Below are 27031 nucleotides of genomic sequence, written 5' to 3' on the forward strand. Positions count from 1 at the left end.
CATGGGCATTTAGCTACTAGGTATGCCAGCTAAATTTAAAATACTTTTATGAATAGGTAACACCTGTTCCCCCCCCTGCCATGGAAGATCTGGCCACTACATTGATGTTTCCCCCCAGTGCTGTCGCTCACCTGCTGTTTCAGGAGGTCTGAGTTGCTTTGCAGTTGAAGTTTGGGAGCAGCAACAGGGCAGGCTTCCTCCAACTCTTTACGGTGCAGCGTCTCCATCCCATGAGGATCCTGCTGAGTGCAGGATGGTCCCCACAGGCAATACTCCTTCCCAATAAGTACACACCATAGTTGGTCCAACTGCAAGTTTATTGCATAACAGCATGATACATCTCCAGCCCTAGAGAAGACCCCAGGGGCTTGGGGCCCTAAGTCCCCTCCCAATCACCTTGACCCTCTTGTAGGGAAAAGGGTATCATACTGTACCATAATCAACACACTCAATTTGGTGCAGTGTCATCTTTTATACCCGGAGGGAAGGGCTGGTAACCCCCCCACCCCCCTAAAAGGGCAGGTCTAGGTACTGAAAGGCATCACACTATATACATGTGACCCAGTCAGTACACTCCCCAGGTATGACACTCCAACTGCCGGTTTAGGCCTGCCCTTGGATAAGGCAACATAGTACCCATCCAGGCTGCAACTGCAGGCTACGCCCTGTGCAGTAGATTAACCCCAACACTGCCTGTTCCTATCAGGACAGTTCCTATCAGCACTTGGCTACACATACATAATACATTTTTGCAACCTCTTATTTACAGTGGATAAACCCATACATAAATGTATTAACCCCCTTTCTCCTGGCTCCAAGGGTTACTTCGATTAGATTAGTAAAATGAATACTCAGTCTCTCAGAGCAAATAAATGTTGGTGGGTTGTTGTAGGCTGAGTGTGTATGAAAGAATGTATATAATAGATGCGCCTTTAATGAGAACAGTACAGAATCGCATAAAAAAATAGACATGGATGAGAAAATATAAAACAGAGATCAAAACCAAAGGACTGGGGAATCACCCGCTAGAAGGCCATGGGGCTACCCAGAGGATGTACTTATCTTGTCACCAGTTCAAATGAATGTGGATAAAAAATATTCTTAGGGTGCAGTTATGCACACCGGAGCCTTCCTCTGTGGAGACTATATATTAAGTCCTATTAGTTAGGAACCATATGGAATATATTGCATACTTCCTCCATTTATCTCATTGCACAAATATTCCGTAATTAGCTTTCTTATCGTTTCTAAAGGGCCGACTTCTAAAAAGGCACCTTGCTAAACTTAAAAAATAAAATAAGAAAGATGAGATGATATGGCATCTTCAGGACTAACTGACACACTACTCACAGAACGAACTTCTAGATTAAGGGTGTGGTTATTTATACTAATTTCTCTCCATGATGACATCACTAAGACGATAGGATGGGCAGCATCTGACGACTATACAATGTAACTCCTACTGCTTAAACCCCTTAACCTCATAGTGGCCAACTATGAGGGGGCTGTACATGCTTAACATGTTTTTGAATATAAAAAGGAGCTTTCTGCAAAATAATTCTTTAGGGCAGAGGTTTTGGGTCTTTTGTTCCGATCTTCTGACAGCATTAACTTCATCATAGATTCCTGAAAAAATTAAGTGACTACATTAAATATAAGATAATGGGACAGAAATAAATAAATAAGTGAAACAAAAATAATGGTATACCTCAACGGGGTATTTCTCTGCAAACATCTTTGGAAACTTGGCAATCCGTATATTTTCCCATTCCTAAAAGCAAACATAAAAATCATTTGTTATTCCTAATAATTAGGGATGTACCGGGTCAAAAAAATGACCGGGTAACTCGTACCGGGTACCCCGGAAAAAATAAAAATTAGGTAGTTTTGACTTACCTGCAGCCAGCGGTGGAGGGTTAGGAGGACCGCTGCGTCATCCTGGTGGTGCTGGGAGCAGAGGAAGATATCCTTCAGCCGGTGGCAGTGGGAGCAGAGGAACATGTGACCGGAGCAGGAGTGTTACTAGAAGACAGCCGGGGAGAACCACCCCTCTGTGGTCCAACCTGGAAGTCTTCCGACTTCAGGGGTCTGCTGCTGCTACAGCGCAGCTCCTCCTGGGTTGTTTTCTAGTAATGCTCCAGCTCTTGTCACATGTTCCTCTGTTCCCAAAACCACCGGCTGAAGGATGTCTTCCACTGCTCCCACCGCCACCAGGCTGTAGCCGTGGTCCTCCTCACCCTCCGCCGTGGTCCTCCTCTCCCTCCGCTGCCGGCAAGTCTCTTCTGCTGCTCTGCTCCTTCTGTTCTCCAAGAGGAGGACCGAGGGAGCAAAGCAGGGTGGAAATTCCCAGCACCGGGTAGCAGCACGCTGGTCCGGTTCTGGGTAATTTCCGGGTACTTGAAATATGGCTGGGTACCAGGTAATTTCTAGGTACCCGGTACATCACTATTAATTATCATATGAACATTATAAGCTCTCTAGGGCAGGGATTTCCTTTCCTATTCTCTGATTTTATGGTTGTTGCACCTACTGTATTATACAATAGTTCCCTGTATTGTATTGTCTCTTTTGTGAAGCATTGTTGGCGCTGTATAAATAAAATTTACATTCTACAGTATACATACATTTGAGTTATTGGTCGGGCAATATATAGTAAAACTGTTTATTACTAATAAGGGCTTCTGGACATTTAAGAAAACAAACCAAAGACACAAACAGCCTAGCTTCTGTCCAGTTATTACTGTATTTCATTTATTTTTAGTAGTCTTTCACTTCCCAACCTTGCTGCCCCTGCCAGGTCTTAGGGATACTGTATGCTTTACTGAATTTGCATTATATAGTGAACCCTAACTTCAGACAAATAGGCTCAGGTGAGCAATAACTGATTTAATCTACAGGTAATCTGGTCAGTGAAGATGGCTAAAATAAAGCACATAAATGTCAGATTGGTGGTGCAGGTGGTGTCTATATGCTTGTTTTGTAATTACTGTATAAAGCATTATGTTGGAACAAGCCTTATCAAAACCTACCACAATTTTCTCATGAGTAGTGTTAAATTTCCAAAGAAGTTCCAAGAGTATTAATCCTAGTGGGAAAATATCAACTTCATTTCCAAAAGTGCTTTCCTTCTATTAAAAAAATAAAAATAAAAAAATAAGGTTATTTATGTTAACAATTGTGTTTAACTTCTTCACTGCAGTAAAGTGTAAACATTAGCATTTACTTATAAGGGACAGTATGCAATGTAGAACTTTTCAGGTTGGACTAAAGTCGTGAGTGGAGTACCTCAAGGATCGATACTGGGGCCATTGCTTTTTAACTTGTTTATTAATGACCTTGGGGTTGGCATAGAGAGCTAAGACTCAATTTTTGCAGTAAATTTTAAGTATTTTAAAGTAAAATGCAATAGGTCAGTATTGAAAGAGAGAAATGAAAAATGCAAGTTAAAGTAGTAATATAGACCGATAAGGGGAACAGATGTCAAGGGATATAGTAAAAGAAGCAACCAGAAGCTTCACCCTCAGTGACTGGGGAGGAGGGACAGAATATGAATTGGAGAAGCCTTGTTTGTAACTGGAGGAGACGTCTTACTAGAAATGATTTTTCTCTTTAAATAAATAACATGCAAATACCGACAGAAGGATCAGCATTGAAGCAGCACACAAACGAGATTAATTCTTTAGACTTAATAGCTTATGAATCACATGCTTGTTTAATCAAATAATACAAACAATATATGATTTTATTATTAGAGATTTCATCCATCTTACTATTTAAACATTTATATAGCAAGTTACTGAACCTTAAGATCTCTACAGAATTTGCGTCAATAAGTGGAACTTAAAATGTTATGAAAGTGAACTAATTTCACTTCCTGTCTTTGGATAAGCTCTTTTAGCCTATTTAACCTGACTTTAACTTGTGTTACACCAGTTAATCAAAATAAGATATTCATCAAATATTCACTGTGCTCCCTGAAGGATAAAGCCAGGAAATAACGTAACATAATTTTTTTCATCCCTAACTTTAGCTGCCTCTCCCTCTCTCCAGCAAAACCCCCAATTTAGTGTCTGCATGGGACCAACACCAAGACTTAAGTAATTTCATGGTATTTGACTATAATGCAATATTATCCTAAAATAACGTCACATTAAACCCTATGCTAATGAGCTAAATTATGGCCTTTATTTTTACATTTCATTACTTTACTGAATAAGGCGTTAACGCAGGGAAAATAACATCCGTTCCTGTTTTAGGCATCGTCACATTACTTGCTATGATGTAATGGAGCTAGGATTGCCAGGTGTCCAGTATTAAACTGAACTGTCCTGTAAATGAGAGTTAATACTGGACATGTACTGTCCCGACAAAGTTTATTCTAACTAAAGACGGGAGCTGGCCGGGATCGCAGCGGGCTAGCCGCGGGTCCTTGCGGGTCCATTCACCGGTTTAAAACCAGAGTTTCCCGCGCTTCAATAGATAAGCACTATGGCGCTTACTATTGAAAGCGCCCGAGGCGCAGGAAAAACCGGCCGAAACCCAGCTAGGTTTCGGCCGGAGACTGCCGCGCGGCGCACGCGTTTTTTTAAAACTGCGGTGGCGGCCGTGTTAGAATAAACTCTGCCGCCACTGTATGTGTCTATTATTACCTCTCTGGACATAGTGACCTGATCAGCTTGGGGGGGGGGCTGTGGGATTTCCCCAAGCAGGGAGAGAGCAGGGGGCTGTGCAGCTTCCTCCATCCTGATTGGCTGCTGCTGGGTAATGCAGCTAATCAGGAGGAAGTATCCGTAGGGTGAGGCAAAGTAGAGGAGGAAACAGCATGGAGCTGAGAGCAGATAGAGGTGTGTGTGTGTGTCTCGAGCATGTGTCTGTGTGTGTTTGGAGTGCGTCGCACCTTTCAGCACTGTGTCCAGTATTTTTTGAGAAGCCACCTGGCAACCCTAAATGGTGCTCAGGCAATGTATGCCTTTATTTGTAGGAGTGGATTTACATACTGTAGTGACATATTCACCTGCTCTGGGGCCATGTAAGACCGCGTTCCCCTGACTGTTCTAAGCACTTCTTGCTCTTCATGTTCTCCAGTCATTGGAACCACAAAACCAAAGTCACCAATCTTTATTTTCAATTCTTCAGCAAAAAAGATGTTTAGAGGCTGTAACATATAGAATGAAGGCAGGAATCAGTTATCAGGACTATTCCACAATGCATTAATAACTGAAGAAGTCCAGCACCTCAATACAGTTATGTTGGTATTTTAACAAGGATGCAAACTAGAACCAATAGCCTACTCATACTGTATGCAATAAGAAAACTGCATCTTGAAAGTAACAATCTCTTTTAGATGTTTTTTTTTTTTTCCAAATAATTTTATTAGGCATTGGTACAACAGGTGAATTACAGGTTCATTACACAGCCTACTACATCAACATTTTAACTTTTTCGGGGTACAGAAAGGGCAACCTTGATTGTCCTAGAAAAGGAGGTCCTCGGAGAGTGAGGACAGAGGGGCAGGGGGAGGGGGGGTGAAGGAGGGGAGTTCACATCCTGGAGGCCGCGTTTCTGGGACCTTCGGTCGTAAGGGACTGACGCTGAGAGTCGGAGGGACCTAGTTTGCTCCCTTAAGTGGTATCTACTGGGGCCCTCCTCTCGTGATGAGTGACCAGGGCTCCCATATCTTGTCGAACGCGATGAGCTTTTGTCTGAGCATTGCCGTCAGCTTCTCCATTAACATCACTTCACTGACCCTTCTTTTTATGGACCTTTTGGATGGGGTGGTTTGTCTCTTCCAGGAAACCGCTATCTCACATCTGGCCGCAGTCAATTTCCTAGTTGTCCGGCCAATTCCGGATATTGGCCTTGCAAGTAGGAAGGTCAGTGGTTCTATAGGCAGTTCTAGGTCTGTGACCTCTTATCAAATTGTGGACTTTCGCCCAGTACTTAACAATTTCCGGACAGGTCCACCAGATGTGGGCCATGTCCCCTCTAAGTCCACAGCCTCTCCAACACAGGTCTGACGCCAGGGGGTAGATCTGGCTCAATCTCGCTGGGGTAAGGTACCAGTGATAGAGAATTTTAAAAATATTCTCCTTCGTTATGGTGCATAGAGACGTACCTGAGGCTGCCAGCCAAATTTCCTCCCAAATCTCTCTTTCTATTGTAATGTTCAAATCTGCTGCCCATTTGAGCATATAATCGTGATCTTGGGGGGCCGCCGAATTTTCTAGGATGGTATATATGTAGGAGATTAGTCCCTTTTGGTAGGTGTTTGCTTTACAAAGTCGCTCGAATTTGGTCAGAGAGGGGAATTCTGGGGCTGGGCAAATCTTTTGGGCAAAGTGCTGGATTTGAAGGTATTTGAATGTGTCCAGTTCCCTAATCTTATATTTGGCTCGTACTTCTTGGCAGCTCAGGAACGTGTCAAAGCTGAGAAAATCCGCGATCGTCCCGATCCCCTTTGATTTTAATTGTTCGTATAGCTTAGATCTGCATCCCGGGGGGAATTTTGGGTTATTTGATAGAGGCGTGAGTTGCGGATTAGCTGAGCACAGGCCAAATCTGGTCTTGTGTTTTGACCATATTTCCCAGGTAAGTAGAGACACCTGTAGTTTTAGGTTATGTGTTTGCCTATCTCCCCTGTCTATGCTCCAGAGGCAGGCCTGCAGAGAAGGCATTCTGGCATACTTAGATTCTATATCGATCCAGCAGTGTTTGGCTGGATCGGCATTCCACATAACAGCTTGTTTCAATTGTGCTGCTAAGTAGTATTTGTGTATGTCTGGGACGGCCATACCCCCCCTTCCTCTTGATGCCAACAGGACCGATCTTGCTACTCTGGGCCTTTTGCCCTGCCAAATAAAGTTAAACATTCTGTTCTGTATGCTCTTTAGATCAGCGCCAGGTACATGGACTGGGAGTGTCTGGAAGTAGTATAACAGGCTAGGGAGTATGTTCATCTTAACGGAAATCATTCTCCCAATCCATGATATCTGGTAACCTTGCCACTGTTCCAAGTTTTTCTTAATCGTTTCCCAGAGCGCTGGGTAATTATCTTGGTATAGAGCTCTGTAGTGTCTTGATATATTTACCCCCAAGTATTTAATATATGAAGGACACCACCGATAATTGAAATTTAGTTTGAGTAGTTTCACTTCATCGTCTGGTAGGCTAATATTTAGGGCCTCCGACTTTCCACTATTTATTTTGTACCCAGACACTTTACCAAAGTCCGACAGTTCTCTTTGCAGGTTTGGAAGAGAAGTTTGGGGTCTGGTCAGGGTCAGAATGATATCATCAGCGAATAGGGATACTTTATAATTGATCTCACCTATTCCAACGCCCTGGATATTCATATTGTTCCGAATTCTAGTCGCAAGTGGTTCAATCATGAGGGCGAAGAGAAGAGGAGATAAGGGGCACCCCTGCCTTGTGCCATTTCTAATTTGAAATCTCTCGCCCGTTCCGCCTGGGAGTTTGACCGCGGCGGAAGGGTTCTGGTAGAGAGCCCGGACCCCTTCCAGGAATTTGTCTTTGAAGCCAAATTTTTTCAAGGCATTAACTAGGAATAACCAGTCTATCCTATCGAATGCCTTCTCTGCATCTAGACTCAGAAGCATCGCTCTTGTTTTGGACATCATCAACTATGTTTATTATTTTGCGCGTATTATCCGCGGCTTGGCGCCCCGAGACAAACCCAACTTGGTCTGGATGAATGAGTCTAGGTAGTATGGAGTTCAGCCTGTTCGCAAGTATCTTACTATAAAGCTTTAAGTCGATGTTCAGGAGAGATATGGGCCTATAACTTCCGCACTGGGTCGGGTCCTTTCCGTCCTTATGAATTATTGCTAAATTAGCTGAGGACATAGAGTTTGGGATTGGGTTCCCCTCCATAAAGGAGTTAAATAGGTCTAGTAGGTGGGGTGACAATATGGGTAGGAACTTATTGTAGTAGGAGTTTGTATAGCCATCAGGTCCCGGTGCTTTGGAAGATTTGGATGCTTTAACTGCCTCTGTCAGTTCTTCAAGCGTTATTTTACCATTCAGCCTATCATTCTCCTCCTCTGTCAGGGAGGGAAGATTACAGTCGGCAAGGTAATTTATTATTGATGCTTCTGAGGTTGACTTTGGAATCGCGGAGTCAGATCTCAGATTATATAATTTGGTGTAGAATTTGGTAAATTCCGCCGCGATTTTTTTCTCGTTATAGACTATCTCACCAGACATATTCTTGATCGCTGTAATCTGTGATCTTTTATGTATGCCTCTTAACCTGCTAGCAAGAAGTCTATCGGCTTTATTCCCTTTATCAAAGTACTGCACCGACACACTTTATTCGAGCAAATACCCGGTATGTACCTGGCAGATACCTGGAATGCGCCACTCCTCACCTCTGACAAGCCCCGTTGCATTTGCCTTCCCAGCCTGGGTTCATGCCTGGCTGATGGGCGGCTGATCTGTTAAATGATAATGATTAGGATTTAATAGGCTGCAATGCTTCGCGTGTCTACCAGATGGCATAAATTCATGAATTTTAATGCAGTATATATATATGTACTGTGCAGTATTGCAGCCAGCGGGAATAAAATTCTTCAATCCCTGCTTGGAAAATAACCCAATGCACTCGGGCAGAAAACAGTCACAAACCTCAATACACCCGGGTATACCCGAATTCGTGGGACTAGCCAAGCTCGAATAAAGTGTGTCGCCAGTGTACCTCTGGCCCGTCCATTTTAGAGCTTTTTCTTCATTGTCTAATTGTATGTCCTTTAGTTTGGTTCTGGCGGCTGTTAGTAACTTGTAAATTTTCCTGGATGGGTTTAATTTGTGTTTTTGCTCGAATTGTACAATTTTCTCAGTGAGCTCTTTAGTTAGTTTTACTTTGGCTTTTTTCCTATATGATGCTATCGAAATAAGTTGGCCCCTGATAGCCGCTTTGTGGGCTTCCCATAGAATAGCTGGGTATTCCACCGTACCCAGGTTTAGCATAAAATAGTCCTTAAGGGCTCTTTTGATCTCTCTTTCTACCTCTTTGTTGTTTAAGAGGGAGTCATTTAGTTTCCAGCTATAAGTGAATGTTTTAACGAATGGAGCCGTGAGGTTTAGAAAGATGGGGGCGTGATCTGACCACGTAATTGGGCCTATATCTGTGTTAGTTGTTGCTTCTAGAATGTTCTTGGTAGCAAGGAAATAATCGATACGGGAATAGGTCTGGTGAGGGGCCGAGAAGAAAGTGTAGTCTCTTTGTCCCTGGTGCTGAGCTCTCCAAATATCCACCAAAGAAAATTCCTTTATGATATCCCTAAAGTTTTTCCCTAATCTTAGTGCTTGGGTTGGGTGCAGGCGTCCTGGTATGGATGATTTGTCTTCTGCTAGGTTGAGTGCCATGCTAAGGTCTCCACCTATTATCATGGATGATAGGTATTCCGGGTCAATCTCCTCTAGTACCTTTTTGAGAAAATTCGGCTGATTCTCATTGGGGGCATAGAGGTTGATCAGGGCGATCGCGGATCCTGCCAGAGAGCCGTACACCACAACAAATCTACCCTCTGGGTCAGTTGTGACTTTTGTTAAATTAAAAGGGGTGCCCTGTCTGATCAGAATGGCTACTCCCCACTTTTTACTACTAAATGACGAGTAGTAACTCATAGGGAATATGTTTTGGAAAGTTTTGGGCGACTCCTGCGCTGTGAAGTGCGTCTCCTGGATAAAGACATTATCACCATTGAGCTTTTTTAATTCTTGAAGGGCCAGCCTTCTTTTCCTATTGTTCTGTAATCCCTTTACATTAAGGGATACTAGTTTAATTGGTCCTTGTTTAGTCATAACCTCCTTTGTCTGTATCGAGTTTTAGGGTCTGTCCCTTCTCGCTAGGGTCAGTGACTGGATGTTCAGTTAAGTGTTGTTTTCGTCCTTTGTAGGCCTTGGTTGACCAGTGTGTGAGGAGGGGGGGGGGGGTGGGAGCAGGGGGCCTGATGGGATAGTGTCAGCAGGTAACAGAAAGAGGTGAAAGTAGACCTTGGTGTGGTCTTAGTGGATCAAGACCGACTTAACTAGTAGTCTGTTTGTCGGCCATATGACCCTTGGGGGGTGGGTCCGGTTGCGGTAACCGTCCGGAATGGGCGAGGTAGGGACCCTATGGTTCCCCATTTACCCGAATTTTCCCATTTATTTTCATATAGGTAGTGGAGTAGTACGAGGGTAGTCTTTATGTAGAGGGGATCTTAAGATTAGGTAGGCCCGGTAGCAAGTACTCTACCCTTCTTTAGCTTAAAAGTCCTCTCCTAGCTAGGAGGGGGTAGAGGGGGAGTGGGACAGGTTAGGGGGGAGGGGTAAGGAGGGGGGTGGGGGAGGTGGCCCGCCGAGGGCTGGGGACAGGGCTGCACCTTGGCCCCCTACAATTGTTTCCCTTCTACATCCCAGGCCAATCTGTTACGATCAGGTGCACTGCCTACATAATGTAGATTGGTCTGGATTGATGGGGTGTTGATTTATTCCTATGGCACATCCTAGGAGGTGTGAACTGTCCTTTGCGGATGCGAGTTGATCCCCTTAGGGGTTTCATGCCCGGAGGGGGGGGGGTAGGAAAGGGGGGGCAGGGGGTGGGGGGGCAGGTGTGAGGGGGGGAGGGGGGAGGTGTTCTTTCGGTAACATTTGTTTGGTAGATGGTAGGCCCATTTATACCTTCCTGGTTTGCGCCTTACCCCCACGGGGGAACCTTCAGATAGGGTGCCTTCAGTTCTGCCGCTCCATTACTTGCCCTCTTTTGCCTTTTTTAAGGTTTGTTGAGGGCTGGGGGGGGGGGGGGGGAGGGGTCGGGGAAGGGGGGGGGGAAGATGTTTGTACATTCAGACACCTTTGTTTTATACATCATATATAACCTTATACAGTTTCCTTGGTCACTACCTCGTGAGAGGGAGTTGCGTTCAGTCAAGACTCAGATTTTCTTTGGAACCTTTAGCTGTCTCAGTTTGCCCATTGAGATTGTCAGGAGGTGGGGGGCGGGAGGGGGAAGGGGAGGGAGGGGGTGAGGGGGCAGGTGCGAGGTGGGTGAGGGGGGAGATGTTCTTTCGGTAACATTTGTTTTATAGCTGGTAGGCCCATTTGTACCTTCCTGGTTTGCGCCTTATCCCCATGGGGGAACCTTCAGATAAGGTGCCATCAATTCTGTCGCTCCTTTAATTGCCCTGTTTTGCCTTTTTAAGGTTTGTTAAAGGCTGGGGGGCAGGGGGGGTCGGGAAAGGGGAGGAGGGGGGGGGGGGTAGATGATTGTACATTTAGGCACCTTTGTTTTATACAACATATATAACCTTATACATTTTCCTTGGTCACTGCCTCGTGAGAGGAAGTTGCGTTCAGTCAAGACTCAAAGTTTCTTTGGGACCTTTAGCTGTCTCAATTTGCCCATTTAGATTGTCAGGAGGTGGGGGGCGAGAGGGGGAAGGGGAGGGGGGTGGAGGGGAGGGAGGGAGGAAGAGGGGGGGAGAGGGGGCGTAGGGGGGAGACGGGGAGGGGGGGGGAGGGGGGGGAGAGGGTGAGGGGGAGGAGAGGGGAAATGGAGGGGCATATATGTGCTTTAAGGGGTGCGGGAGGGAGGCGTACATTTAGGCCCATTTGTCTTGTACAAGCTATACCATCCTATACATTCTTTATAGGCCTAGCCTCACATAAGCATCTCTTAGTCCCATCTTCCTGATCTCTTTGAGACCTTTAGGTGTCCTGCTTTGAACATTGGTAATACCCGGGGGTGGGGGGGGGGTGAGGGTAGGGAGGGGATGAGGAGGGAGGGGGAGGGGCTAGGGAGGGAGGGGCTAGGGAGGGAGGGGCTAGGGAGGGAGGGGGAGGGGCTAGGGAGGGAGGGGGGGGCGAGTGGGGGGGAATACCAAGGAGGGGGGGGGGGGCGGTAAGCATGTATGCGCTGATAAGATACGGGGGGTGGGAGATGTACATTTGGACATACTTATATTATTCGGAATATGCAACCTTATATATTCTCTAATGTCCCAACCTTGCGTAAAGGCAGTGTTCAGTGATAAGTTCAGTGTTTCTCAGTGGTCCTTTAGCTGTCTTTATTTGCCCCTTAGGAGGGTCAGGGGATGGGGGAGGGAGAGAATGGCGGGGGGAAGGGGAAGATGGGAGGGGGGAAGGGGCTGAAGGGGGGGAGGACGAGGGAGGGGGAGAGGGGGGGGAGAGGGTAGAGGGGGGGGAGAGGGGGGAGGGGGGGGGCAGGGAGGGTAGAAAAGGGGTTCGGATATCAGGGTAGGTGGCTACGGGGCCTGGAGGGGTAAAGCCATTTTTGAACCCTGGCCTCAGGACATACTATTGTATAACTACAAACTTGTAAGTAAGTTAACTCTATCTCAAAACAACACACTTAGCCTAACCAGGCACATTTTAACTATTGTATTACAGACCCTTCTGGAGCTAGCAGCACAACGGGAGCCCGTAGGGGATCATCGCTCGGGGGAGAGGCAACGGCCTCAATTCACCCCAGAGACCATGATTTGTCGCAGTCCAATTGTCCAGCCAGGGTTCCGGTCTCAGTTCCATTCTGGGAGTTACTCCTCTCCCTCAAGGGAAAGGTGGCAGCCTTCGTGCTCCCGAGGGAGAGGAGAGCCAGAGTTTCATATCAGACGGCAGTGTAGTCTCGCGAGAATCCCCACCTTCCTCCGAGTTGGTGTCGGCTGTCCTCACCCTGGTTCTGCTTAGGATCTCGGTAGGGCTCGGTGAAGGTAAGTTTCTTCTAGGGGGTCCTCTGCGGGGGGATGCTTACCAGAGGCTGGTGATATCGTCACTTACGTCGCGGGCAGGATCCCTCTTTGGCGGTCTGCTTGCAACACAATTGGCGGCTCCGGATCTGCTGGGGTTCAGTGTGTCTCTAGGGAGTCATCTCGGTTTTGACTGCCTCTGCTCCGCTAGTCGCTCTGAGGTTCGCACCGGAGGGTCTTCAGTTTCTTGACTCTGGGGGCCTCGTTCCTCAGTGGACCAGGATGCAGGGGGAGTCAGGCCAAGAGCTCGGGCCATCTGGGTCATGTCTTCCGGGTATCGGATGGTGAGGTATCTCCCTTTGTGGTGCATAATCAATTTAAAGGGAAACCCCCATTTATACTTGATTCCGTTGTCCCTTAGCAGCAGAGTCAGGGGGCGCAGCTCTTTACGGCGCATGATAGTTTTCTTTGACAAGTCGCTGTACACTTGTATGGGCTCTTCCCGAAATTGTACAAAGTCCTTCTCCCGGCAGGCGCCAACAATCTTCTCCTTGGCCGAGTAACTGTGCATTCGGACGACCACGTCCCTTCTCCGGTTGGGGTCGTCCGATCTCGGGCCTAGCGCGCGGTGGGCCCTGTCAATTTCAATCTCCCTGTCCTCCAGGTCCTCGCAGACGGTGGTAAAGAAGTCTCTGAGGTACTCTCTGAGGTGGCCTGGGAGAACCGCTTCAGGTACCCCGCGTACCCTGATGTTCTGTCGGCGGTCGCGGTTCTCTTGATCCTCGAGGTCATCCTTTAAGGAGCTCTCCTCTGCGCCCAGCCGGTTAATTTCCATGTCTGCTGCCGCTTGATGTTTGAGGGCCTCCTCCAGTTTATACTCCAGCGTCGCGGTTCTTTTTGTGAGGCCTTGTATATCCTGCTTCAATTCATCAACCGCTTCTCGTAGGTTGGACTGAAGGGAGCGGTAAAGCTTATTGTGCAGCTCTTCCAGGTAGGCCTTTGTGATTCCCTCCTCTGGGGTCGGCAACTCCTGCGGCCTGTCTCGCTCTATGGTCGGAGATTTTGCTCCTTGTGCGCCGGGCGGGGAGGCGCCATCTTGTTTTTTTGAGCTCGGGTCGGAGCTTTGCCTCGCCGGTGTAAAAAACTTTGTTACCCCTTGCCCGGGTTGGGGTTTCGGCTTGTGGGACACGCCTGATCAGTTCAGGGTCTGGTTAGTATGTTTTGCGGTCGGAAAATTCGGGGTAAATCTATTTTTAATTCGATTGCTTCATAAGGGTCTCAGGAGCTCTCCTCTTACCCTTCCGTCTCGGTCGACGTCATCGACACGCCCCCCTTTTAGATGGTTTTTAATGTTTATCGCATGCATTCCTTTGTTAAAGGAATGCATAGTTTACTGTTGTATATTTATTTTAACCAAATATCCCCTTTTATATACAGTTGTGTGATAAAGAAAGTACACCCTCTTTGAATTCTATGGTTTTACATATCAGGACATACTGTCACAGCCCCCTTAAACCTCCAACATCACCGTATTAATACGGGGATGTTTGCTTTTTCAGCCGAACTTGGCCACGCTCCATCCGCATCTCCTGGCCGCGCGCCAGCCGCATCTCCTGGCCGCATTTTCTGTTCAGCGCTAATGGCGCTGAACATTTAAAGCACCCGCGGCACCAAAACCAAAGAAAAAAAGCCCGCGTCTGCCCGCGCTTTTAAAAATCCCACGGTGGCGGCCGCAGGAGACTAAAGGCGGCCGCCACTGTAATAACAATCATCTTTTCCTTAGCAGGTCTTAAAATGAGGTAAATACAACCTCAGATGAACAACAACACATGATACATTACACCGTGTCATGATTTATTTAACAAAAATAAAGCCAAAATGGAGAAGCTATGTGTGAAAAACTAAGTACACCCTTACTGCTTCCATAGGAATTAAGATGCTAAGTAGAAGACAGGTGGTGCTAATCAAAAGCCCTTGATTAATTGATAATCAGCAAGTGTAACCACCTCTATAAAAGCCGAAGTTTTAGCAGTTTGCTGGTCTGGAGCATTCAGGTGTGTGGTAACACAATGCCAAGGAGGAAAGACATCATCAATGATCTTAGAGAAGCAATTGTTGCTGCCCATCAATCTGGGAAGGGTTATAAGGCCATTTCCAAACAATTTAAAGTCCATCATTCTACAGTGAGAAAGATTATTCACAAGTGGAAAACATTCAAGACAGTTGCCAATCTTCCCAGGAGTGGACGGCCCAGCAAATTCACCCCAAGGTCAGACCGTGCAATGCTCAGAGAAATTGCAAAAAAAAAAAAAAAAAGTTACATTTCAGACTCTACAGGCCTCAGTTAGCATCTTAAATGTTAAAGTTCATGACAGTACAATTAGAAAAAGACTGAACAAGTATGGTTTGTTTGGAAGGGTTGCCAGGAGAAAGCCTCTTCTCTCTAAAAAGAACATGGCAACACGGCTTAGGTTTGCAAAGTTGCATCTGAACAAACCACAAGACTTCTGGAACAATGTCCTTTGGAAAGACGAGACCAAAGTAGAGATGTTTGGCCATAATGCACAGCGCCACGTTTGGCGAAAACCAAACACAGCATATCAGCACAAACACCTCATACCAACTGTCAAGCATGGTGGTGGAGGGGTGATGATTTGGGCTTGTTTTTGCCATCACAGGACCTGGGAAACTTGTTGTCATTGAGTAGACCATGAACTCCTCTGTATACCATAGTATTCTAGAGTCAAATGTGAGGCCATCTGTCCGACAGCTAAAGCTTGGCTGAAATTGGGTCATGCAACAGGACAATGATCCCAAGCACACCAGCAAATCTACAACAGAATGGCTGAAAAAGAAAAGAATCAAGGTGTTGCAATGGCCCAGTCAAAGTCCAGACCTCAACCCAATTGAAATGCTGTGGCTGGACCTTAAGAGAGCTGTGCATAAACAAATGCCCACAAACCTCAATGAACGGACCAACGTTGTAAAGAAGAGTGGGCCAAAGTTCCTCCACAACAATGTGAGAGACTGATAAAGTCATACAGAAAACGATTACTTCAAGTTATTGCTGCTAAAGGTGGTTCTACAAGCTATTGAATCATAAGGTGTACTTGGTTTTTCACACATGGTTTCTCCATTTTGGCTTCATTTTTGTTAAATAAATCATGACAGTGTAATATGTCATGTGTTGTTGTTCATCTGAGGTTGTAGTTACCTAATTTGAGACCTGCCAAGGAACAGATTATTGTTATTATGTCCTGATATGTAAAACCATCGAATTCAAAGATGGTGTACTTTCTTTTTCACACCACTGTATGTGTATATGTGTATATGTGTGTGTGTTTGTGTACTGCACAGCTTACACAGACTTAAGTACAGTGCCTGTCAGCTATAGCAGGGGTTGCTGGGACTTGTAGTCACTGGGGCCTTCCCTTCTGATTTCCTGTGGATGTTTGACATCCACACCCGAACTACAACTCCCAGCAGGCAGCCAACAAACTATAGTGACATCACTTCCGTTACTACTACCATTCCCATTTTGAGTTTTTTCCCTATCAGATTTTTGAAGGTGCTAGTGCCAGCAAAAAAGTTTCACTTCAAAAGTTCAAAATGGTCTCACGGGAGACCATCATCCAAGAAGTAGAAACCTACGATTGGATGTTATCAAGAGACCTCAAGGACGCCAGCTAAAACATTCCAACCAGAAGTTTCTCAGATTCTCATTAAATCACCGGCATTTGTTTAGTGATATTCACAAAAATGCTAGAACCTATAATAGCAGAATTAAGGAAGATAGGCATAGAAATATACTCTTATCTAAACAATCTGCTGGTGAAATTGCAGAACAAAGATTAACTATTAGGAGACAGACGGTAATTTCCTTTCTACAACATCATGACTGAATTGTGAACAAAACAAAAGAAAACTAATACTGACAATCACAAAAATTCTTAGAAGTAGAATACGGCAGAAGGAGAAGTTATTTTACCTCACACAAGAGATTGCGGCCAAGACAAAAAAAGCTCAGGACAGCAAGCTTAATTTCCGTGGCAGATTTGTATGACTCTCCTAGGAAAGTTAACATTGACACTCAATGTGATAAACTGGGCAAGGCTACTGTACATACTGTATGAGACCTCTGCAACAACATTTCTAGCGACATTGAAATGGAAATCCAAATGATATGACACAAAAGGTGTAAATACACCCAGAAAGAAAAGATGAAAAATGTTGCAGAACTCCTAAAATCTATTAAGAGGGCATACATTACACCAAATACACTGGCTATACATCAACACAGATGCCAATGGTTCAGGTTGGAAAGCGCAGATGGGAGATGATGTGGTACAAGGAACTTGGTCATAAAAAGACCGCCACATACCAGCAAATCTACTGGAACTAATGCTGTAATATGTGCTTTATGTAACTTCTGCCCATTGTTTCATACAACTTTCCAAATTGCTCATTAACACAAAAAGGCAAAATACCATCACACATTAGTGCCAATTGTGGCATGGTCACAAACTGTTACTGTAAAGGTGAAAAATCTGTTCTTGGATGTTAATTTATACAGCACATGCCCCATTATTTGTTTGCAGAGTAACCTTTGTTCAATAATTTTGGTAATTTGTATTACAGATTATGCTGTGCCACTTCACCTGTTGCACTATTGGGATTAATATAACGACAGTAATTTAAAACTTAATAAAACTCAGATTTAAAAATAGTTATAAATTCCTACTAACCTTTAGGTCTCTGTGAATCAGATTCTGAGAATGAATGTATACAACTCCTTCTATTATTTGTCGAAATATCTCCAGACTTTTATTTCTGTCAACCATCTCCATCTTATCGATCCAGCTTCTCAAGGTTCCAAGCGGGCAATATTCCATTTGTATAAAAAGGCATTTTCCCTTTACTTCATTTTTTTCACTACAATAAAAAACAAGATACAGTATATGAATTATTTTGTACACTTGGGCCAAATGAATGCATTAGCCCACATGATAAAAGTTCACATGAACCTGTGACAGGGCACATACAGTAAGATGACCACAGGTTTAAGTATAAGATTCTGGCAACTGGGGTTGCTGGCAAGGCCACCTTACTGCAGGTAACACCTATGGATCATTAAAGTGTCAGTTGCACTTTTGCTCACAAATCAAAAAAACATTTTGCAAACAACGTACCAATGTAATTGGTTTCCATAATACAAATAAGTAATTATTTTTAAACCAAAGCTTCCACTTTGTCTTTCTTTAAAAAAAAATAGGTAAAATTCACCCTTGCCAATTTCATACCACACACATGATGGCACCATAAGTACACCATGGGGAAGAGAAAGATTTGTGCTACTTAACATGACATCACATAAAAGGTATGAGCTAAAGCAAGTTGAAACACCCCTTCAAGTTTCAGTTACCATATAAAAATCGAATACAACTTTACAATGTTATTTTCTGATTTTCAAAAGGCACCAGTTCACAATATTACTGTCATTTAATAATTTTGGTACTAGAAGGGACTATCCTTTAAGCTAATGTGCAGTTGGATTTCTGGTATAACAGTAAATCAGGAAATACTCTGTGAAATAGTTTTACACATAAATTAGACACAAAAATAGATGGAATTTCTTATTTTATTAGTAGGATTTATTGACAAAGGCAGTGGAACAACGATACAGATTTAAAATGCAGTTTTACCTGGAATTGCTACTGACAATTTCTGAATAGTCCACTCCAGAACTACCCACACCAGAACTGCCCACGCCAGAACTGCCCACGCCAGAACTGCCCACGCCAAAACTGTCCACGCCAGTCCAGGAATGATAATATCGAACAATGTTTTCATGCTGTAAGCGTGCTAAAGTTTGAACCTCTACTACTGTTTTCCTAAATAAAGACAAAGGATGTTATATGAAGAGTACAACACTTACATTTACCTTTTACTTAATTAATAAGCCACAAGATTAAATTATTTTTAGAGATACAAAGAATCAAAATAAGGAATGAAAGTAGATTAAAAGACATAATGGAACAACATACTTTTCCTGTTGCTTCAGATATTGTAAAGCAAACTCAGTTATAAAATGTCTAAAAAAAAAATTTGCAAGTATTAACAGGAAAACATGTTATAAAGACAAAATTAATATAGGATGCAGTAGTGTAGCTAGATATGCGCGGGGCCCCAGGCAAACATTTTTTCAGTGCACATTAATATTAATACTGACTGCAATTTTCTTCTCGCTTCCCCCATCCTCTCTCTCATCATCCATCCCCATCCTCCTCATCATCAGATTTCCCCAAGTCCCCCTCATCATCATCCTCCTCCTCACATCTCCCCCAGTCCCCCTCATCATCATCCTCCTCCTCACATCTCCCCCAGTCCCCCTCATCATCATCCTCCTCACATCTCCCCCAGTCCCCCTCATCATCATCCGCAGATCTCCCCCAGTCCTCCTCATTATAATCATCCTCAGATCTCCCCCAGTCCCCCTCATCATCCTCAGATCTCCCCCAGATGCCCTCATCATCCTCAGATCTCCCCCAGTTCCCCTCATCACCCTCAGATCTCCCCCAGTTCCCCTCATCATTATCATCCGCTGACCTCTCACCCGAGATCACCCCCCTCCCCCATCTCCTCCATGCCTACCTGGGTGGAGACAGGCATGGGGAGATGGCATGCGGCAGCGACAGCAGGCCCCCACTTAAAGAATTAGCCGGTAGAATAATCACTTGAGGCAATCACTTGTCACAGGACAGCACGAGGTGAGGAGCGCGCTCTAGCAGCATACAAAACATAGACAGGGACCCGCAGGCAGGCCGCAAATTAACTATGGTTGCGAGACACTTCAAATTGCGGCATAACTCTGATTGGAGTACTTTGAGGGTCTTCGCAATCGATCAAGTGTACCTAGGAATCCGGGGAGGGGACATGGAAAGGCTTCTGTTACAGCATGAATGCCGCAGGATAACGAAACTAGGCACACTTCTATCTAACGGAATTAATGAGCTTTGCAATGTTTTTATAAATATTTGATTTTTTTATTTTCATCTGTATTCTGTTTATGTACCCCCTAAGGGTGGGTCTTAAATCCATGCAGGGCTCATTTCTCTTCATTTCGTCAGTATGAAGTTATACAATCTGTTGGCATTTAGCACTGCTTATATGCACATATTTTATATGTATAATTTGTGTACAAGTGAATGAGTCTCTGTCAATTGTTGCTGCATAATAACTTGTGCATTAACTCCCATCTGATCTATTCGGTTTATGCTTTTGCCAATATATAGGGTATATTTGTATCTAATGAGGCTGTGTATCCTTATTCAGTATGTACTGTTAAATGCCTTCCATTGCCTAGTGAATATTGTGTTGGTGGCTGAGATTAGATACATTATGGCACTGTAATGAGGGTTGGCTTTGAGAAGTACAAACAGTATATGTCATGTTTACTTATGTGTCCGCTCTATGACATAGGCAACTGCTTCACTGTTGAATGTATCTGACCTCCCTGTGGGCGTGTCGACGAGACAGTGTATCGGCGAGGCAGGACGCATTCGCTGCACAGCTGATGGGATTCTCCTTCTTGGGGGGGTGTCGGTGAGGAAGCGTATCAGCGAGGCGATTCTAGTGCTGCTGTGTTCTCATTGGTCCCACGTCATGAGCTCCGCGACCTCAAAAAACGCTTCTGGGTCACTCCTCCTGGTCAGCCCCCGGGCGAAGCAAAGGGGCGAAACATCCACGTTGGGGCTTGCTTTTTAATGTTTTTCCTGGAACCCACCTTGGCTGCTGTATTTGTCTTTTTTGCTGCTAAGCCTGTCAAGCATTTTTAAACGCAGGAGGCTGACATTGATTGGGAGCTTCTGCCTATCATCTGGACAGCACTACAGGTCTTACCAACCTTTACTCTGAGTGCCTGGTTTAGGCCGAGTATTTACATCTCATTTACATTGTTCACTAGGGGACTGTTACTTAGGAGAGTTTCTGCTTATTTTGTGCTATCCAATGTCAACATATATTTCCATCCTATGTCAGCTGGTGTGAGGCTAATTGTTTGCCTCCACACCGTTCCTTATGTGGTATTTGTTTATGTTTACTCCGTGGCAGGACTTTTAGTAGCTTATCAGACTACACATTATTCAGGTGTCAGTCATATTAGATGGGATCTTGTGGGTTCGCAGGATTGTTTTTTTTTTATATATTTTTGAGTGTTTTTTCTTGGGATGATAATTAATACATTTTGTTACTTTTCTAGTACACCAGAGTGCTTTTTCTAGGGTTTCATTTTTGTTTCAATATATTTACATTCCCTAGCACCGTCAGCTCATGTGCATTATATACATTTATTTAGCTGAATTTGGTATTTATATTACCTGGTCTGTTTCTTTCGTGAGAGAGATATATATATATATATATATATATATATATACACAGTATTCGACAATCCTATACATTTACACGCCCGGGGCGTGTAGATTTAACCCCCGGGCGAGTAAATATTGGCCCAAGCAGCACACGCGTTTTTTTTTAAAATTTCCCTGCTCGCGCTGAAAAAAAAAAAAAAAACTCCCCCTACCTGACAACTGATTGGCGCGCACTCCCAGGCTTTGTGGGCGCACGGCTAGGCTCTATATGAGCCCGCCCACAACTAGCGGACATTCTTTCTGCCCGGACATCTGTTGGAGGGTAAATACTCGCCATGCTGCGGCCCCTCTGCTCCTTCCCTGCGATCCCCCTGGTCCCCACATGGCTCCCTACTCCCCACCGCGGCAGCTCTCCTGTCCCCTGTTCCTGTCCCCTTCCCCTCCTCCCGTCCCCTGTTCCTGCTCCTGTCCCCTTCCCCTCGATACACCGATCGCTGCCCGGGGCGGGAGGTCCCCGCTGCTGCAGCCCGGTTGGCGTGCGGGGGGGGGGGGGGCCTCGGCCCTCACCACGTGCCTCCCATGCGCCAGCTAGCTTCATGACGGCGCAGCCGCCGCATGAGGAGGGGGGATGTCGGCCTGCACCCCTACCCCCCCCCCCGAGCTTCATGCTGCCGCGGGCTGGGGGGAAGAAGCAGCCTGAAAAGCTGCTTGGCCGCGCACTGCGGGACATGCCGGCAAGGGGAGCAGGGCAGTGGCGGCCACGGCGGGGCTGACTGTCCCCTGGGGCGCCGGCTGGGGGATACCTCGCCACGTGCCTCCCACCCACCCTGCTGATTGGGGGGGGGGGATGTCGGCCTGCCCCCCCCCCACGAGCGGGAGATGGTCGCGGGTGGGTGGGGGAGGAGCGTGGTGCTGGTCGCGGCCTTTCCTCCCCTGTGTGTGTGTGTGTGTGGGAGAGTGTGTGTGAATGAATGTGTATGTCTATGGGAGTATGTGTATGTGTGTATGGGAGTTTGTGTATGGGAGTATGTGTATGTGTGTGACAGTCAGTCACTCCCCCAGTCAGTCACCCCCCCCCCAGTCAGTCACCCCCCCCCCAGTCAGTCACCCCCCCCCCCAGTCAGTCACCCCCCCCTGTCAGTCACCCCCCCCAGTCAGTCACCCCCCCCAGTCAGTCACCCCCCCCCAGTCAGTCACCCCCCCCAGTCAGTCACCCCCCCCAGTCAGTCACCCCCCTAGTCAGTCACCCCCCCCCCAGTCACCCCTCCCCCAGTCAGTCACCTCTCCCCCAGTCTAGAGAGAGAGAGAGAGAGAGAGAGAGTTTACTGGCTTCAAACACTTTTAACACCCTACCTACCCACGTGTTTGTATTTTTAAATTTCCCTGCTCGCGCTCAAATTTCCCTGCTCGCACTGAAAAAAAACAAAAAAACTCCCCTACCTGACAGCTGATTGGCGCGCGCTCCCAGGCTTTGTGGGTGCGCGGCCAGGCTCTATATGAGCCCGCCCCCAACGAGCAGCCATTCTTTTCCCATGGAGGACACAGTAAGTACTATCTGTGCCTTCCCCCTGTCCCCCTGCCCGAAGTTATGGAGGTGGTAGCGGGGGTGTTTTCCTGTCCCCGCTTCCCCCCATGTCAGCCCGCGGGGCCGGGAGATTGGAGCGGGGATGTCCCCTCAGGTCCCCGCTTCACCCCGATCCCCGTGTCAGCCCGCGGGGCCGGGAGATTGGAGCGGGGATGTCCCCTCAGGTTCCCTCTTCACCCCGATCCCCGTGTCAGCCCGCGGGGCCGGGAGATTGGAGTGGGGCTGTCCCTCAGGTCCTTGGTTTACCCCGACCCCGTGTCAGCCCGCGGGGCCGGGAGATTGGAGCGGGAGGGGGGAGGGAGCGGGAGGGGGGAGGGAGCGGGAGGGGGGGGGGGAGCGGGGTGGTGGTGCTGGTCGTGGCCTTTCCTCTCTTCCGACCCCCCCCGTGTGTATAGAGTGAGAGAGTGTGTGTTTGTGTGTGTATATGGGAGTGTGTGTGTGTGTATATGGGGGAGTGTGTGTGTGTGTGTATGGGGGAGTGTGTGTGTGTGTATATGGGGGAGTGTGTGTGTGTGTATATGGGGGAGTGTGTGTGTGTGTGTATATGGGGGAGTGTGTGTGTATATGGGGGAGTGTGTGTGTGTATGGGGGAGTGTGTGTGTGTATATGGGGGAGTGTGTATATGGGGGAGTGTGTGTGTGTGTGTATATGGGGGAGTGTGTGTGTGTGTATATGGGGGAGTGTGTGTGTGTGTATATGGGGGAGTGTGTGTGTGTGTGTATATGGGGGAGTGTGTGTGTGTGTGTGTATATGGGGGAGTGTGTGTGTGTAGGACACCAGAGGTACCCCCCAATCAGTCACCCCCCCCCCACCTAGTCAGTCAAAGTCACCCAGTCAGTCACCATCTCCCCACCCAGTTCCCCCCCATCAGTCAGCCCCCCCTATCTCCTCCCTGTCTCTCTCCCCCTCCCTGTCTCTCTCCCCCCTCCCTGTCTCTCTCCCCGCCCTGTCTCTCTCCCCACCCTCTCTCTGTCTCTCTCCCCGCCCTCTCTCTGTCTCTCTCCCCGCCCTCTCTCTGTCTCTCACCCACACTCTCTCTGTCTCTCACCCACACTCTCTCTGTCTCTCACCCACACTCTCTCTCTCTGTCTCACACTCTCTCTGTCTCACACCCACACTCTCTCTCTCTGTCTCACACTCTCTCTGTCTCACACACTCTCTCTGTCTCACACTCTCTCTGTCTCACACACTCTCTCTGTCTCACACACTCTCTCTGTCTCACACACTCTCTCTGTCTCACACACTCTCTCTGTCTCACACTCTCACACTCTCTCACACTCTCACACTCTCTCACACTCTCTCACACTCTCTCACACTCTCTCACACTCTCTCACACTCTCTCACACTCTCTCTGTCTCACACTCTCTCTGTCTCACACTCTCTCTGTCTCACACTCTCTCTGTCTCACACTCTCTCTGTCTCACACTCTCTCTGTCTCACACTCTCTCTGTCTCACACTCTCTCTGTCTCACACTCTCGATCTGGATATCTTATTTACCCTGTATATCTTAACTGCCCTATACTACACCGACATAATTTATACTGCTTTCTTCCAGATCTTACTCAAGCTTCACATGGAAGACATCGGAACCCCCCCTAACCCAGAAGACAGGTAGGGAACACCTCCCCTCCAATGTATAACATTGCGGGAATGCGGGTACCTGGACATTGAGGGACTGCGGATCAGGTAAGATCCCAGGCGGGATTGCTGCTTTAGATATTGTGAAGCGGGGACGTCCAGACACTGGTTAAGGGGTTCAGGAAACTAGTCACTCACATCTGGCTTTTATTTCTAGATCCAACATTTACTTACACACACACACACGTAACAAGGACTAATTGTAGTATAATGTAATACAATAAATACATTTGTCAAAAACGAATGTTCTGACTAGGAATTTATTAAATGTATTTTATTTATATATTTTATTTTAAAGCGGGGTTGGGGGCGGGACTAGGTGGCGAGTAGATTTTTTGGTTGGGCGAGTAGATTTTTGGGTGATTTGTCGAACACTATATACTGTATATATATATATATATATATATGTATATATATATATATATATATATATATATATATATATATATATATATACACACACATATACACACACACACACACAAACAAAATCAGTTTGATAAGGTTAAACCACTGAAGGTTGGTGTTAACTTTTCTTTGTAAGAATTGCAATGATTCAAATGGTGGACAATACTTACTCGTTTAGACGCTTTACTTTTTTCACAACATAATATTTTTCGTCCAGTATTTTTCTTGCCTTATAAACTGTTCCAAATCCACCCGAGGCAAGATAACTTATATCATCAAAATCTGGAAGAAAGCTAAGAAAAGAAACATTTAAAGCTAACATAATAACTCGGTTATTTCTACACCACAACTCATGATCACTTGTGTAGCTACCTACTCGTCAACCACCCTAAAGACAGGGGAAAAGAGGCAGTCTTTACTAGAGTTCTAATCTAACTTGGAATCTCCCCAAGAGGATGAGAATGGGATGCTGTTAACTGATCATCATAAGAGAGTTTTAACTGTTATATTAAGCTAAACAAGATCTGACATTTATTGGCCTTTGTGTATTAGCTGAGAGAAAAGTGAACTACTTCAAGGTACAGTATCTTGGATTTGTAAAAGTTGCCAACATTGTAAACTGAAACCAGTAATTGTTTTTCCTATCTTATCTTCTGCTTTTTAGTTATCTCACTGCATGCCAAGAGTGCTATCCCTGGTAGCTGACGAAAAAATTTTTTGTAAAGAATTTCAAAATCTAAATGTCTTTTTAAATAAACAAAAACGAATGTAACTATGCTTAAAATAAAGATTTAGCTGATTTTGTTTCTTAGGAAATTAAGAACAAATCACCCTATATCTTCAGGGTTTCTGAATGGGGGAGTATGTTTTGGTTTCTCCTGTCCCACCCTATCCTTATCAGAGAGCAGATAAAGGTAATGGAAACAAGGACCTCTTACCTTTGACAAGGGGAGCGTTCTGCAAAGAAATTCTTTAGGTCAGAGGCTTTGGGTCTTTTTTTAGGATCTTCTGACAGCATTGACTTTATCTTCGATGCCTTCATAATGAAGTAAACATATTAAATATAAACAATAGGAGCAGAAATAATAAGATACTCTAAATGAAACATTGATATTGTTATACCTCGGCGGGGTATTGCTCTACAAACTCCTTTGGGAACTGGGCATTCCGTATATTATTCCACTCCTAAAAGTAAACAAACATAATTTGAATCATTGTTCAGGTCACTAAATGGTAAAACTGCTTATTAATAATAAGGGCTTATGGGCATTTAACCAAACCAAAAATACAAAACAAAGTCCAGTTTGTAGCCTGTAGAGCAATTACTTCAATTATTTTTAGCTTCCTTTTAAGACCTATGCCAGGTCTTGGAGTTGGAGATATCCTTAAAACAACCTCACCTTTACTGGATTTACATCTTACTCAAACCCCGATTTTAGACCATTAACAATGTTGGCAGCAAACTAATATCAATCATGCACCATTGATCTGCTGCCAACAAATAATGCAGTTCATTTCTAGTCTTTTAATTTGAAAAATAAAAAAAAAGACCCTCTTCTTTAATCTTTTCCTCCTGCTTCTGAATCTAGGACATCATTCAGGTTCTCTCTTACTAAAGACTTACCACTGTCTAGCTCCAGATTTTCAGTTCAGGTCCAAATATATAATGTTTCTAACCAGCTGTCTAAGCAGGGGTGAGCAAACTTTTTATGGCGAGCCCCCCTTTTCATCCATGAAATTTCTCGGACCCCTCCTGCCTGATGTAATCAAAATCACATGACGTCAGCGCACGTGAGCTGGTTCAGCCAATAAGGGCGAACTAGCTTTGTAATGCCCCCGCCACGCGTCTACAAAGTAAGTATTTATAACACAAATTACATCACTTAAAAATAAATATTATGATATTTGTCTAAGAGTCCCCATTTATGCTGTATTATTAATCTCTCTTCCCGCCACATCAGGACCTCTCTGCCCTCTTCCAGTCTCTCCCTCTCCCTGTATTTCTCGCTCCCCCTCCCTCCCCTCAGTGTCTCCCCCTCCCTCCCCTCAGTGTCTCCCCCTCCCTCCCCCACTCTCTCTCTCCCTAGTGTCTCTCTCCCTCCAGCCAATGTCTCTCCCTCCCCCCAGTTTCTCTCACACTCTCCCTCCAGCCATTGTGTGTCTGTCTCCCTCCCGCCAGTGTCTCTCTCTCTCGCTCCCTCCCGCCAGTGTCTCTGTCCTTCCCTCCATTGTCTCTCTCCTTCCCTCCAGTGTCTCTCTCATCCCCTCCAGTGTCTCTCTCATCCCTATGTCCATCTTTCACCCCCCTCCCCATGTAGCTTTTTTCACC

General features: G+C 45.7%; 1 protein-coding gene across 3 annotated transcripts in view; it reads right to left on the reverse strand.

The window, feature by feature from the left end:
* Positions 1–298: 298 nt before the first annotated feature.
* The window catches only part of LOC142493051 (interferon-induced, double-stranded RNA-activated protein kinase-like), a 163578-nt gene continuing 136845 nt past the window's right edge, over positions 299–27031 (reverse strand). For 2 of the 3 annotated variants that reach the window (XM_075596489.1, XM_075596487.1), the window contains 9 exons: positions 25825–25887; positions 25641–25738; positions 24873–24995; positions 18407–18595; positions 17450–17636; positions 5015–5155; positions 3030–3128; positions 1709–1771; positions 299–1626 (listed from right to left, as the gene is read on the reverse strand). In XM_075596489.1, the coding sequence (XP_075452604.1) occupies positions 1516–1626; positions 1709–1771; positions 3030–3128; positions 5015–5155; positions 17450–17636; positions 18407–18595; positions 24873–24995; positions 25641–25738; positions 25825–25887 (1074 nt within the window). In that variant the 3' untranslated portion in view covers positions 299–1515. The remainder of the gene's footprint in view (positions 1627–1708; positions 1772–3029; positions 3129–5014; positions 5156–17449; positions 17637–18406; positions 18596–24872; positions 24996–25640; positions 25739–25824; positions 25888–27031) is intronic. The other variant, XM_075596488.1, reaches the window with a different exon arrangement.

This window comes from Ascaphus truei, chromosome 4 (assembly GCF_040206685.1).
Source record: "Ascaphus truei isolate aAscTru1 chromosome 4, aAscTru1.hap1, whole genome shotgun sequence".
In the NCBI taxonomy this organism is placed as follows: Eukaryota; Metazoa; Chordata; class Amphibia; order Anura; family Ascaphidae; genus Ascaphus; species Ascaphus truei.